A 12,034-nucleotide genomic window follows, 5' to 3' on the forward strand; every position below is an offset into this window, starting at 1 on the left:
TGTATCGTCCTGCCCTGGTCAGAAGCCTGGCCAGTATAAGTTCATTGCCCAGTTGGCACCTCCCCCAATGTGGAGAGCACAAACACCAGCCTCTGTCAACCGAGCTGAGATTTCCGAAGCACTTCAACCAAATACACAGTTCTAGGTGGAATATAAAACAGGTTTATTAACTACAGACGGATATTATGTGATTAAAAGCAGCGAGCGTAGAGACCACAGTTGGTTACCTAAGAAATAAAAGTAAATTCCCAATCTGAGATAATAAACTAGACAGGATTTGAATCAAGCCGTGTCTCACCCTGGCAGATGGCACGAGCAGGTGACAGTTCCTCAGGACTAGGGTAACCAGAGGTCCCATTTTTAAAGGGACAGTCCCATTTTTGAGGACTTTTTCTTATATAAGCGCCTATTACCTCCCCACCCCCTGTCCCATTTTTTTACCGTTGCTATCTGGTCACCCTACTCAATACACAGGCTGGGCTTGTCTTCCACCCCGATACCAAACCTTCCTCGGTCAAAGTCTTTGTCCTCTAGACGTGTGTCCAGGTGTTGAGTTGTGAGGGGAGTAAGGCCAAGTGGTGATGTCACTTTCCCTCTTTTGTAGTTTTTTCCACCTTGATGGAAAGATCTTTTTCGATGACATGGTTCAGACAGTCTCCACTGTCTATGTGTTCTCTCTGAGAAACCTCCATAGTGGATTCTTAGATGGGTGCTGACGAGCAATTAACACTGTCTGGCTCCTCCATTGTTGTATCTGAAAGGCTGGTTGTGGGTGTTCCCAACATCACAACTTATTTCAGTAACACACACATAGCAAAACTTTATAACTCCCCATACAGTGACAGCACGTACAATTCAAGAGGATATTAATAATAAACAGATCAAGACTTTTTTAATGATACCCCAACAAGGCAGACTTTGTTCATATATATATGACAGTGGTGAATATGGGGATTCCACAGTGCTGTTTTGAGGTACAGAATGCCACAGCCACCCACATTTTATTTAAAATCCTCAATATTTTAAACACCTCCTCACTCCATTGGTTTCCGAACAGAGTGAATATTTCTGGTTTTCCAAAACTTTCGGTGGAGTTTTGTAGTGTCACCGACTCTTACAATTTGGTTGCGGCATTTGCCATGCTTGTCCTTTTCCTCTAAGCCCCATATCCTGGAATCAGACGATTAGGCGGAAATTTCAGCGTTTTTTTTTTCTTTTTTTTAAGTTAAGTTTGCAGCCTTCGTTGTTACAGAGAAATGGCCCCCCGAAAAAACATAATGCAAAAAAAAACCCAATCCAAATGTCTTTCTTTTCAAACCAATCTCATGATGTTTCAGGGGGTGGCTCATGAGGTTTGAAGGCTTTGGCTTGGCAATGAAGAGGCAGGACTAGACTTTTAAAAGTGGTTAAGGGAGTTAGATGCCAAATTCCCTTTGAAGTTAGGAGTTAAGCACCTTTTCAAAACCTCACCTATAGAAGCCTAAGTCAATTTAATTACACCCTGTAATGGCAGACAGTTAAAAAGTGACATTTAAGTTCTTATATAAAAATGCTAGAAGTTTAAATAATAAGATGGGTGAACTAGACCTTGTATTAAATGAGGATATCGATGTAACAGGCATGACAAAAACTTGGTGGAATGAGGATAATCAATGGGACACAGTAATACCAGGGTACAAAATATATTGGAAGGACAGAACAGGTCATGCTCATGGGGGACTGGCCCTATATGTGAAAGAAAGCGTAGAGTCAAATGAAGTAAAAATCTGAAATGACACAAACTGTACCACAGAATCTCGATGGATAGTAATTCCATGCCCGAATAATAAGAATATAGCAGTAGGGGTATGTGACCGACCACCTGAGGAGGACAGTGATAGTGACTGTGAAATGTTCTGGGAGACTAGAGAGGCTATTAAAATAAAAACAACTCAGTAATAATGGGAGATTTCAACTGTACTCATATTGACTGGGTACAGGTCACTTCAGGACGGGATGCAGAGATAAAGTTTCTTGACACCTTAAGTGACTACTTCTTGGAACAGCTGGTCCGGGAACCCACAAGGGAAGAAGCAATGCTTGATTTAGTTCTAAGTAGATCACAGGATCTGGTCCAAAGGGGGAATATAACTGAACTGCTTGGTAATAGTGACCATAATATAATTAAATTTAACATCCCTGTGGCGGAGGAAACATGACAGCAGCCCACCATGGTAGCATTTAATTTCAGAAAAGAGAACTACACAAAAATGAGAAATTTCAGAGTAACAGCCGTGTTAGTCTGTATTCGCAAAAAGAAAAGGAGGACTTGTGGCACCTTAGAGACTAACCAATTTATTTGAGCATAAGCTTTCGTGAGCTACAGCTCACTTCATCGGATGCATACTGTGGAAAATACAGAAGATGTTTGTTTTTATGCACACAAATCATGAAAAAATGGGTGTTTGTCACTACAAAAGGTTTTCTCTCCCCCCACCCCACTCTCCTGCTGGTAATAGCTTATGTAAAGTGATCACTCTCCTTACAATGTGTATGATAATCAAGGTGGGCCATTTCCAGCACAAATCCAGGTTTTCTACCCCCTCCCACCCCCAAACCACACACACAAACCCACTCTCCTGTTGGTAATAGCTTATCTAAAGTGATCACTCTCCTTACAATGTGTATGATAATCAAGGTGGGCCATTTCCAGCACAAATCCAGGTTTTCTCCCCCCAAAAAAAACTTTAGATAAGCTATTACCAACAGGAGAGTGGGGTTTTTTTTCAAAAAGTAAAAGCAAAAAAATGTGTAAGTACATCAGAAGCAGGAAGCTGCTAAACAACCCTTGGGGCTACTGCATGATCGAGATGTTAAAGGAGCACTCAAGGAGGATAAGGCCATTTCAGAGAAACAGAATGAATTCTTTGCATCGATCATCACGGCTGAGGATGTGAGGGAGATTCCCAAACCTGAGCCATTCTTTTTAGGTGACAAATCCAAGGAACTGTCCCAGATTGAGGTGTCAATAGAGAAGGTTTTGGAACAAATTGATAAATTAAACAGTAATAAGTCACCAGCACCAGATGGGATTAACCCAAGAGTTCTGAAGGAATTCAAATGTGAAATTTCGAACTGCTAACTGTGCTATATAACCTAGCATTTCAATCAGCTTCTGTCCCAGAGGACTGGAGGATCGCTAATGTGACACCAATTTTTAAAAACGGCTCCAGAGGTGATCCCGGCGATTACAGGCTGGTAAGCCTGATTTCAATACCGGGCAAACTGGTTGAAACTATAGTAAAGAACAAAATTGTCACACACATTGATGAACATGATTTGTTGCGGAGAATCAACACGGTTTTTGTAGAGAGAAATCATGCCTCACCAATCGACTAGAATTCTTTGAAGGCATCAAAAATCTAATGGCCAAGGGTGATCCAGTAGATGTAATGTACTTGGAGTTTCAGAAGGCCTTTGACAAGGTCCCTCACCGAAGGCTCTTAAGGAGAGTAAGCTGTTGTGAGATAAGGGGGAAGGTCCTCTCATGCATCAGTAACAGGTTCACAGATAGGAAACAAAGGTAGGAATAAATGGTCAGTTTTCAGAATGGAGAGAGGTAAATAGCGGTATCTCCTAGGGGTCTGTATTGGAACCAGTGCTGTTCAACATATTCATAACTGATCTGGAAAATGGGATAAACAGTGAGATGGCAAAATGTTCAGATGATACAAAACTACTCAAGATAGTCCAAAGCAGACTGCGAGGAGTTACAACGGGTTCTCACACAACTGGGTGACTGGGCAACAAAATGGCAGATGAAATTCAGTGTTGATAAATGCAAAGTAATGCACATTGGAAAGCATAATCCCAACTATACATACACAATGATGGGGGCTAAATTAGCTGCTACCACTCAAAAAAGAGATCTTGGAATCACTGTGGATAGTTCTCTGAAAACATCCACTCAATGGACAGTAGCAGGCAAAAAAGTGAACAGAATGTTGGGAATCATTAAGAAAGGGACAGATAATAAGACAGAAAATATCACATTGCCTGTATATAAATCCATGGTACGCCCACAGCTTGAATACTATGTGCAGATGTGGTCGCCCCATCTCAAAAAAATAAATTGGAATTGGAAAAGGCACAGAAAAGGGCTACAAAAATGATTAGGGGTATGGGACAGCTTCCTTATGAGGCGAGATGAATAAGACTGGGACTTTTCAGCTTGGAAAAGAGATGACTAAGAGGGGATATGATTGAGGTCTATAAAATCCTGACTGGTGTAGAGAAAGTAAATAGGGAAGTGTTATTTATTCTTCTCATAACACAAGAACAAAGGGTCACCCAATGAAATTAATAGGCGGCTGGTGTAAAAGAAACAAATGGAAGTATTTCTTCATGCAATGTACAGTCAGCCTGTGGAACTCCTTGCCAGAGGATGTTGTGAAGGCCAAGACGATAACAGGGTTCAAAAAAGAACTGGATAAATTCATGGAGGATAGGTCCATTAATGGCTATTAGCCAAGATGGACAAATATGGTGTCCCTACGCTCTGTTTGTCAGAAGTTGGGAATGGGGGACAGGGGATGGATCACTTGATGATTACCTGTTCTGTTCATTCCCTCTCGGGCACTGGCAAAGGCCACTGTCAGAAGACACGGAGTACTTGTGGCACCTTAGAGACTAACAAATTTATTTGAGCATAAGCTTTCGTGAGCTACAGCTCACTTCACTGGATGCATTCACTGGAAAATACAGTGGGGAGATTTATATACATAGAGAACATGAAACAATGGGTGTTACAGTACACACTGTAACGAGAGTGATCACTTAAGGTGAGCTATTATCAGCAGGAGAGCGGCGGAGGGGGGGGGGGGAGGAAACCTTTTGTAGTGATAATCAAGGTGGGCCATTTCCAGCAGTTGACAAGAACGTCTGAGGAACAGTGGAGGGTGGGGGAGGGGGGAATAACATGGGGAAATAGTTTTACTTTGTGTAATGACCCATCCATTCCCAGTCTCTATTCAAGCCTAAGTTAATTGTATCCAGTTTGCAAATTAATTCCAATTCAGCAGTCTCTCATTGGAGTTTGTTTTTGAAATTTTTTTTATGAAGAATTGCAACTTTTAGGTCTGTAATCGAGTGACCAAAGAGATTGAAGTGTTCTCTGACTCGTTTTTGAATGTTATAATTATTGACGTCTGCTTTGTGTCCATTTATTCTTTTACATAGAGACTGTCCAGTTTGGCCAATGTACATGGCAGAGGGGCATTGCTGGCACATGATGGCATATATCACATTGGTAGATGTGCAGGTGAATGAGCCCCTGATGGTGTGGCTGATGTGATTAAGTCCTATGATGGTGTCCCTTGAATAGATATGTGGACAGAGTTGGCAACGGGCTTTGTTGAAAGGATAGGTTCCTGGGTTAGTGGTTCTGTTGTGTGGTGTGTGGTTGCTGGTGAGTATTTGCTTCAGGTTGGGGGGCTGTCTGTAGGCAAGGACTGGCCTGTTTCCCAAGATCTGTGAGAGTGATGGGTTGTCCTTCAGGATAGGTTGTAGATCCTTGATGATGCGTTGGAGAGGTTTTAGTTGGGGGCTGAAGGTGATGGCTAGTGGCATTCTGTTATTTTCTTTATTGGGCCTGTCCTGTAGTTGGTGACTTCTGGGTACTTTTCTGGCTCTGTCAATCTGTTTCTTCACTTCAGCAGGTGGGTATTGTAGTTCCTCAGACATTCTTGTCAACTGCTGGAAATGGCCCACCCCGATTATCACTACAAAAGGTCCCCCCTGACCCCACTCTCTGCTGGTAATATCTCACCTTAAGTGATCACGCTTCTTACAGTGTGTATGGTAACATCCATTGTTTCATGTTCTCTATGTATATAAATCTCCCCACTGTATTTTCCACTGAATGCATCCGATGAAGTGAGCTGTAGCTGACGAAAGCTCATGCTCAAATAAATTTGTTAGTCTCTAAGGTGCCACAAGTACTCCTTTTCTTTTTGCGAATACAGACTAACACGGTTGCTACTCTGAAACCTGTCAGAAGACAGGATTCTGGGCTAGATGGACCTTTGGTGTGACTCAGTATGGCCATTCTTATGATCTTCTGTATGGTCTCATTGACTCTCAGCTAGGTTCCTATGGCCTAAACACTTGTAAAAATAGAACTTAGACCCTTTTGAAAATGTTACCCTTTGTTTAATAGACCCCTTGGTCTTCAACAAACACAGGAAAGAAGAAGAGCTGGAGACGCATTGGGAGCCAAACATGACATGATGAGAAGAATAATGACACGAAGATGTAGAAAAGGACAGACCATAAAGAACCAAATGCCCCAAAATGATCTAAAAATGAACAAAATCAAGACTCTATTATACTTCATTAAAATGATAGATTCATAGATTCCAAAGCTGTGATCATCTCGTCTGACCTTCCAGGTCACACGGGTCAGAGAACTGCCCCAAAATAATTCCTAGAGCAGAACTTTTCCAAAAATATCCCAGCTTGATTTAAAATTACCAAGTGATGGAGGATCCACCACAACCCTTGGGAAATTGCTCCAATGGTCAGTTACTCTGATCATTACAAATTTACACCTCCTTTCCAGTCTGAATTTGTCTAGGTTCAAATTCTGTTCACTGGATCATGTTACACCTTCCTCTGCTAGATTGAAGCACCCTTTATTAAATATTTGTTCCCCACGTAGGTACTTACAGACTATGATCAGGTCACCCCTTCACCGCCTCTTTGTTAAGCTAAATAGATTGAGATCCTTGTGTCTCTCACTCCAAGGCAGGTTTTCGAATCCTGTAATCATTCTTGTGGCTCTTCTCTGAATAAGGCCAAAAAATTCACAATTTGGGGATCAAGAGGATGTTACAGGTCCCAGTGAAAATAATTCTTTCTCCATGCAAATATTGAAAATTCCATCCATTCCCCTATTCAGCCAGCTCCAGCTCTGAGTTGTCAGTGGTTTGGGGGCTTAATGTATGTTGCTGGTACCTCAGAAACTCTTCCTCCATGGTGAGGTAGAAGATGGGGTTGAGGCAGCTGCTGAAATATGTCAGGACACAAGCAAAAGTGCTTCCTATGTCCAGAAGATTTAGAGGGTAAGTTGCCGAGATCTGCAGAAAGGAGAAGACATGATACGGCAGCCAGCAGAGGAAAAAGGTCGGGATCAAGCCAAGAAGGATCTTTAGTGGCTTGGTGGACTGGATCAGCCTGTTCCTTCTCAGCTCGGCAGCTAGAACGATGTAGATGGTTGGGATCAGGATCAAGGCGAATGGGATCAGAAACCCAACCAGGAACTGGATCGCAATGGCAGCCTTCACCCTCCCTTCATCCAGTTGGAAATTCATGCGGATGTTGGCAGGTGAGAGCACGGACTCCCAGAGATCACCGTACCGCAAGCTGAAACCAGCAGACAGGACCCACATGCCCATAATCAATCTGAAAACCAGGATGGGTGTGCGGTGGTTCTGGGTCCACTCAGGGCATGTCACAAGGATGTAGCGATCGAAGCTGAGGGCCGTGAGGAGAAAGGCGTTGGAGAACATATGGAAGGAAGTGACAGTGCTGCTCAGCATCTTGGCCCAGTTTAAGTCCAGGATGAAGATGGAGGTGAATCTGAGGGGCAGGAAGATGATGAAGATGAAATCTGTCATGGCCCGGCTCCAGAACCACACGGCGCTGGCCGTCCTCTCCACATGGCAGGCGGTGAAGAAGAGGATGTAGCCATTCAATGGCACCCCGGCAAGGAAGGCCACGCCACTCAGGACCAGGAAGAGAATTTGGATGAACTCCATTCTGGAAGAATTGCAGTCACAATATTGCCCCCTTGGCGTCAGGGCTCAGCGAGGGCAGCGCAGACGTTGCACTGAGCAAAGGAAAGCAGAGCAATGAAACGGGCACCAGGAGGGGACACAGACAGAGTTTGCTTTCTACTAAACCAAATGTTTAAAAAACACACCCCTTTGCTTCTTGCTGAAAAGTTGGATTTCTAGCCAAGGGAAGGTTGACAATGGGGGTGTCCAGGATGCAGAGACAGAGATATGAGAGACCCCCGACCAATACTCACTAAAATTCCCAAATAATTTTCTTGCTCTTAGTTTCCCAGAGGAGCTGGTTATTCCTGTCTTGGTTTACCTTCTTTTTTTTAAAAAAATAATGGTCTTCTCCACTGTATGCATCCGATGAAGTGAGCTGTAGCTCACGAAAGCTTATGCTCTAATAAATTGTTTATCTCTAAGGTGCCACAAGTCCTCCTGTTCTTTTTATGGATACAGACTAACACGGCTGCTACTCCAAAACTTCTCCACCCCCTTCATTTTCAAGTGGAGTTTTTGTATGGTTTGGGCCATTTTGGGGAGTGGGGGGGGGGTGAGATAGTGGAGCCCGGCGGGCAAAATACCCACCAAAAGAACCCAGCTATAGAAATCTCCAGTGACGGACAGCAACTCCCCAAGAGGAGAAAATAAGATTGAAAAGATAACAATGACAAAAAAGCCATCTGGCAAAACACCAGAGGAAGAAAAGACTCGTAACAAGTCAAAAGATTTTTTTTTAATTGCAAGAGTCTATTTTAGTGAGCAGAAAGGGAGTCCAGACTCCTGGGTTCCATCCCACACTCTGTCACTGAACTGTCTGGGGAGCCTGGACAAGTCACGTCATGGCCCTGTGCCTCAGTTTCCCCTCCAAACATTTGTCTGTTTAGAGAGTGAGCTCGCTGTGGCCAGGCCTGTTTCTCCCTGTGGGTCTGTGCAGCACCTGGCACAATGGGATGCCCGAACTCGGTCAGGGTCTGTGCAATACCCTGTGTGACAGGGGTCCCTGACCTCTGACAAGAAGACCCACAAATAATTTCAACCAGCTCTATCCAGAGCAGATGAGGGGAGGGGATGGGGGCAGCTCGGAGGGGGAGATCCAGGGGGCAGAGGTGGGGGGGTGAGAATGAGATCAAGTGGAGCAGCTGGAGGGTTTACCTCATTTCCTTACCTGTGTCTTTGGGGGATGCAGCGTCTCAGAGTCGCCCCCCGTCCCAGGTCCCCAACACAATGCTTGCCCAGATTTGGCTCATTCAGGGAACATGGAGCCGTTCATGTGGGGGTATATCGGGGGGGGGACAATAGGGGCAGATCACAGGACGTGGTTGGGTCCAATCATGTCTGCAAAGCCTGGAAGGTCTTCGTCACCCATAGCTACATGCAGATGTCACACGAACCACAAGCTCCCCCCCCCCCCCGTGCTGGGGCCTAGCAAGGTGTCTGCATTTGGCTGCCCACATCCTGGGGCAGGTGGGTGGGGCCCCCACAGACAACAGGGGCTGAGACAGCCATGTCCAGCCGACTCCAGTGGGTAAGGTCCCAGGAGCGGAGACACCAGCTGGGTCTCTGCCCTCGAGTCCCTCCTGGCTGGGGAAAGGGAAAAGAGCCCCGCTGGGAGTGGGACGTGTGAGATTCTCAGCCTTTGCTGCAGGGAACCCACCCCTTGGCCCCGGGCCATGTAACAGGCCAGCCAACGCGAAGGAAACCCTCGTTCTGTGCTAGAGACCACACAAACCACACCCCGGCCTGCAACTTGCCTTTGTCTCTCATCATTTGCCTGGAGGCCTCAGGCGTGGGGACACTTTTCTCAATTAGGAGCAGGGAGGTGATTTTCCATCTGGATACGGCCCTGGTGCGACTGCCGCTGGGATCCTGTGTCCGGTTCTGGTGCCCACCCTTCGAGAAGGATGTTGAGCAACTGGAGAGGGGTCAGAGAAGAGCCATGAGAAGGATTAATGGACTGGACTCCAGGCTTGACAGACAAAGACTCCAGGAGCTCAGTCAGTTCAGTTGATCAGAGGACACGTCTACACGGGGAAGGCTGCACCGATGCAGCTGCGGCGCTGTCGCGGCTCGGTGAAGACACTGTCTGTGCTGACTCGAGAGCTTCTCCCATCGGCGTCGTTAATCCACCCCCCCGAGAGGCGGTAGCTGTCCTGATGGGAGAAGCGTTGTCTACACCGGGCGTTAGGTCAGTATAACAGAGTCACCCGGGGGTGGTGGGTTTCCACACCCATGAGTGACATAGTTACACCAAAATCAGTTGCTAGTGGGGTGGGGGAAGGGAGGAACCGGGGTAGGGGTTCGGGGGCAGAGACAGATCTCAGAATTGATTCCCCCAACACACACACACCACATGCAGCTCCCCCCGACCCCATGGACTCTGGGGGCAGGAAGCTGTCCTCTTGGGGGGGAGAGAGCACGGGGGGGGTGGCTTAGCGGGGGTGGGAGATGCTCACAAAGCTGAGTCTGCAAAGCCTCCAAGGTGGCCAGCTCCGTGCAAGCCTCAAACAGCTTAGCTCAGCTCTGGGGCCTCTCATGATAAAGGGTCTGAGATCCCATCTGCAGAGACGGTCGCCCACATCCGGGGCAGCCACAGCCCCAGAGCAGGAGCTAAGCTGCGAATGCATCGTTGCAAAAATTCAGCCCGTTCACACCTGGAAACACACCAGACCCAGCTTGGGCCCCTGAAGTGCCGCTGGGTCGGGAGTAATTCATGGGTGGGCCCTGCCGCCCTTTACCCCCAGGTCACCCCACGAACGTCCGGGAGAGACCCTGCCAGGTGGCGAGTGGATTGTTAATCTCTCGCTTCTTTGCCTGTGAGGGAGACAACATTGTGTCTGCTCCTTGACTGGCTGATGGATGGGTTGGATGTTGGAGAATGGCCAGCGACAGAGCGAAGGGCGAAAGCTTCGTGAATTTTGGCCAGGAATATCAGGATTTATTGAGATACTGGTTTAAAAAGCCACTGTGATGGGATTCCCGGTGTGCAACCTGGAATGTGGGACGTCTGAGCCTTTTGTAACACCAACCTGTGGTATCCCTCTCAGACTGTGATACTCTGTCAAGCTGCAAACTTCTGGCAGGTCCTGCACTTCCACAGCCATCCCCAGGCAGGGACACAACCAGCTGAGTTCCATAAATGGCCTCCCAGCCACTCATGAACCATCAATAGGGAGGCTCCAGTGAATTCCCCCCGGCTCCCTGGCCTTGCAGCCAAGAAATGTATCGTCCTGCATTGATCAGAATCCAAGCAAGTGTAATTTCATTACCTATTCTGCGCCTCCCCCCATGTGGAGAGCACAAACACCAGCCTTTGTAAACTGAGCTGAGATTTCCCAAGGACTTCCATCAAAACACACAGTTTTAGGTAGAATATAAAACAGGTTTATTAACTACAGACAGATGGATTTTAAGTGATTATAAGCAGCTAGTGTAGAGATCACAGTTGGTTACAAAATAAGTAAAATTAAATTCCCAATCCGAGTTAAACAAACTAGACCGGATTTGAATCAAACCATGTCTCAACCTGGCAGATGGTAAAAGCAGGTGACAGCTCTTCAATACACAGGCTGAGCTTGTCTTTCGGACCGATACTGAACTTCTGCAGTTCAAAGTCTTTGTCCTGCAGATGTTTTTCCATGTGTTGAGTTGTGGGGGGAGTGAGGCCAAGTGGTGATGTCATTTCACCTCATTTGTAGTTTCTTCCAGCTTGATGGAAATATATTTTGCTATGATGTGGGTCAAACAGTCTCCATTGTCTATGTTCTCTCTCTGAGAAATCTCCATTTTATACAGTTCCTTAGATAGTGGATTCTTGGATGTGTGCTGATGAGACATTAACGCTGTCTGGCTCCTCCACTGTCATACCTGAAAGGCTGTTTGTGGGTGTTCCCAACATCGGAACTTATTTCAGTAACACACACATAGCAAAACTTTATAACTCCCCATACAGTGACAGCACGTACAATTCAAGAGGATATTAATAATAAACAGATCAAGACTTTTTTAATGATACCCCAACAAGGCAGACTTTGTTCATATATATATGACAGTGGTGAATATGGGGATTCCACAGTGCTGTTTTGAGGTACAGAATGCCACAGCCACCCACATTTTATTTAAAGTCTCCAATATTTTAAACACCTCCTCACTTCATTGCCTTCCAAAATAGAGCTGGATATTTCTGGTTTTCTGAAACTTTTGGTGGAGTTTTGTAG

General features: G+C 45.8%; 1 protein-coding gene across 1 annotated transcript; it reads right to left on the reverse strand.

Moving 5' to 3' along the window:
• Positions 1–6,542: 6,542 nt before the first annotated feature.
• LOC102934233 (C3a anaphylatoxin chemotactic receptor) lies at positions 6,543–7,850 on the reverse strand. Its single transcript, XM_007053952.3, has one exon. The coding sequence runs from the start codon at positions 7,794–7,796 to the stop codon at positions 6,930–6,932; it is 867 nt and encodes a 288-aa protein (XP_007054014.2). The 5' UTR covers positions 7,797–7,850; the 3' UTR covers positions 6,543–6,929.
• Between the last annotated feature and the right edge of the window lie 4,184 nt (positions 7,851–12,034).

Source organism: Chelonia mydas, chromosome 24 (assembly GCF_015237465.2).
Source record: "Chelonia mydas isolate rCheMyd1 chromosome 24, rCheMyd1.pri.v2, whole genome shotgun sequence".
Classification (NCBI taxonomy): domain Eukaryota; kingdom Metazoa; phylum Chordata; order Testudines; family Cheloniidae; genus Chelonia; species Chelonia mydas.

Bases quoted from the DNA above. Each gene is read 5' to 3' on its own strand.
- LOC102934233 (XM_007053952.3), bottom strand. From the start codon at position 7,796: ATGGAGTTCATCCAAATTCTCTTCCTGGTCCTGAGTGGCGTGGCCTTC.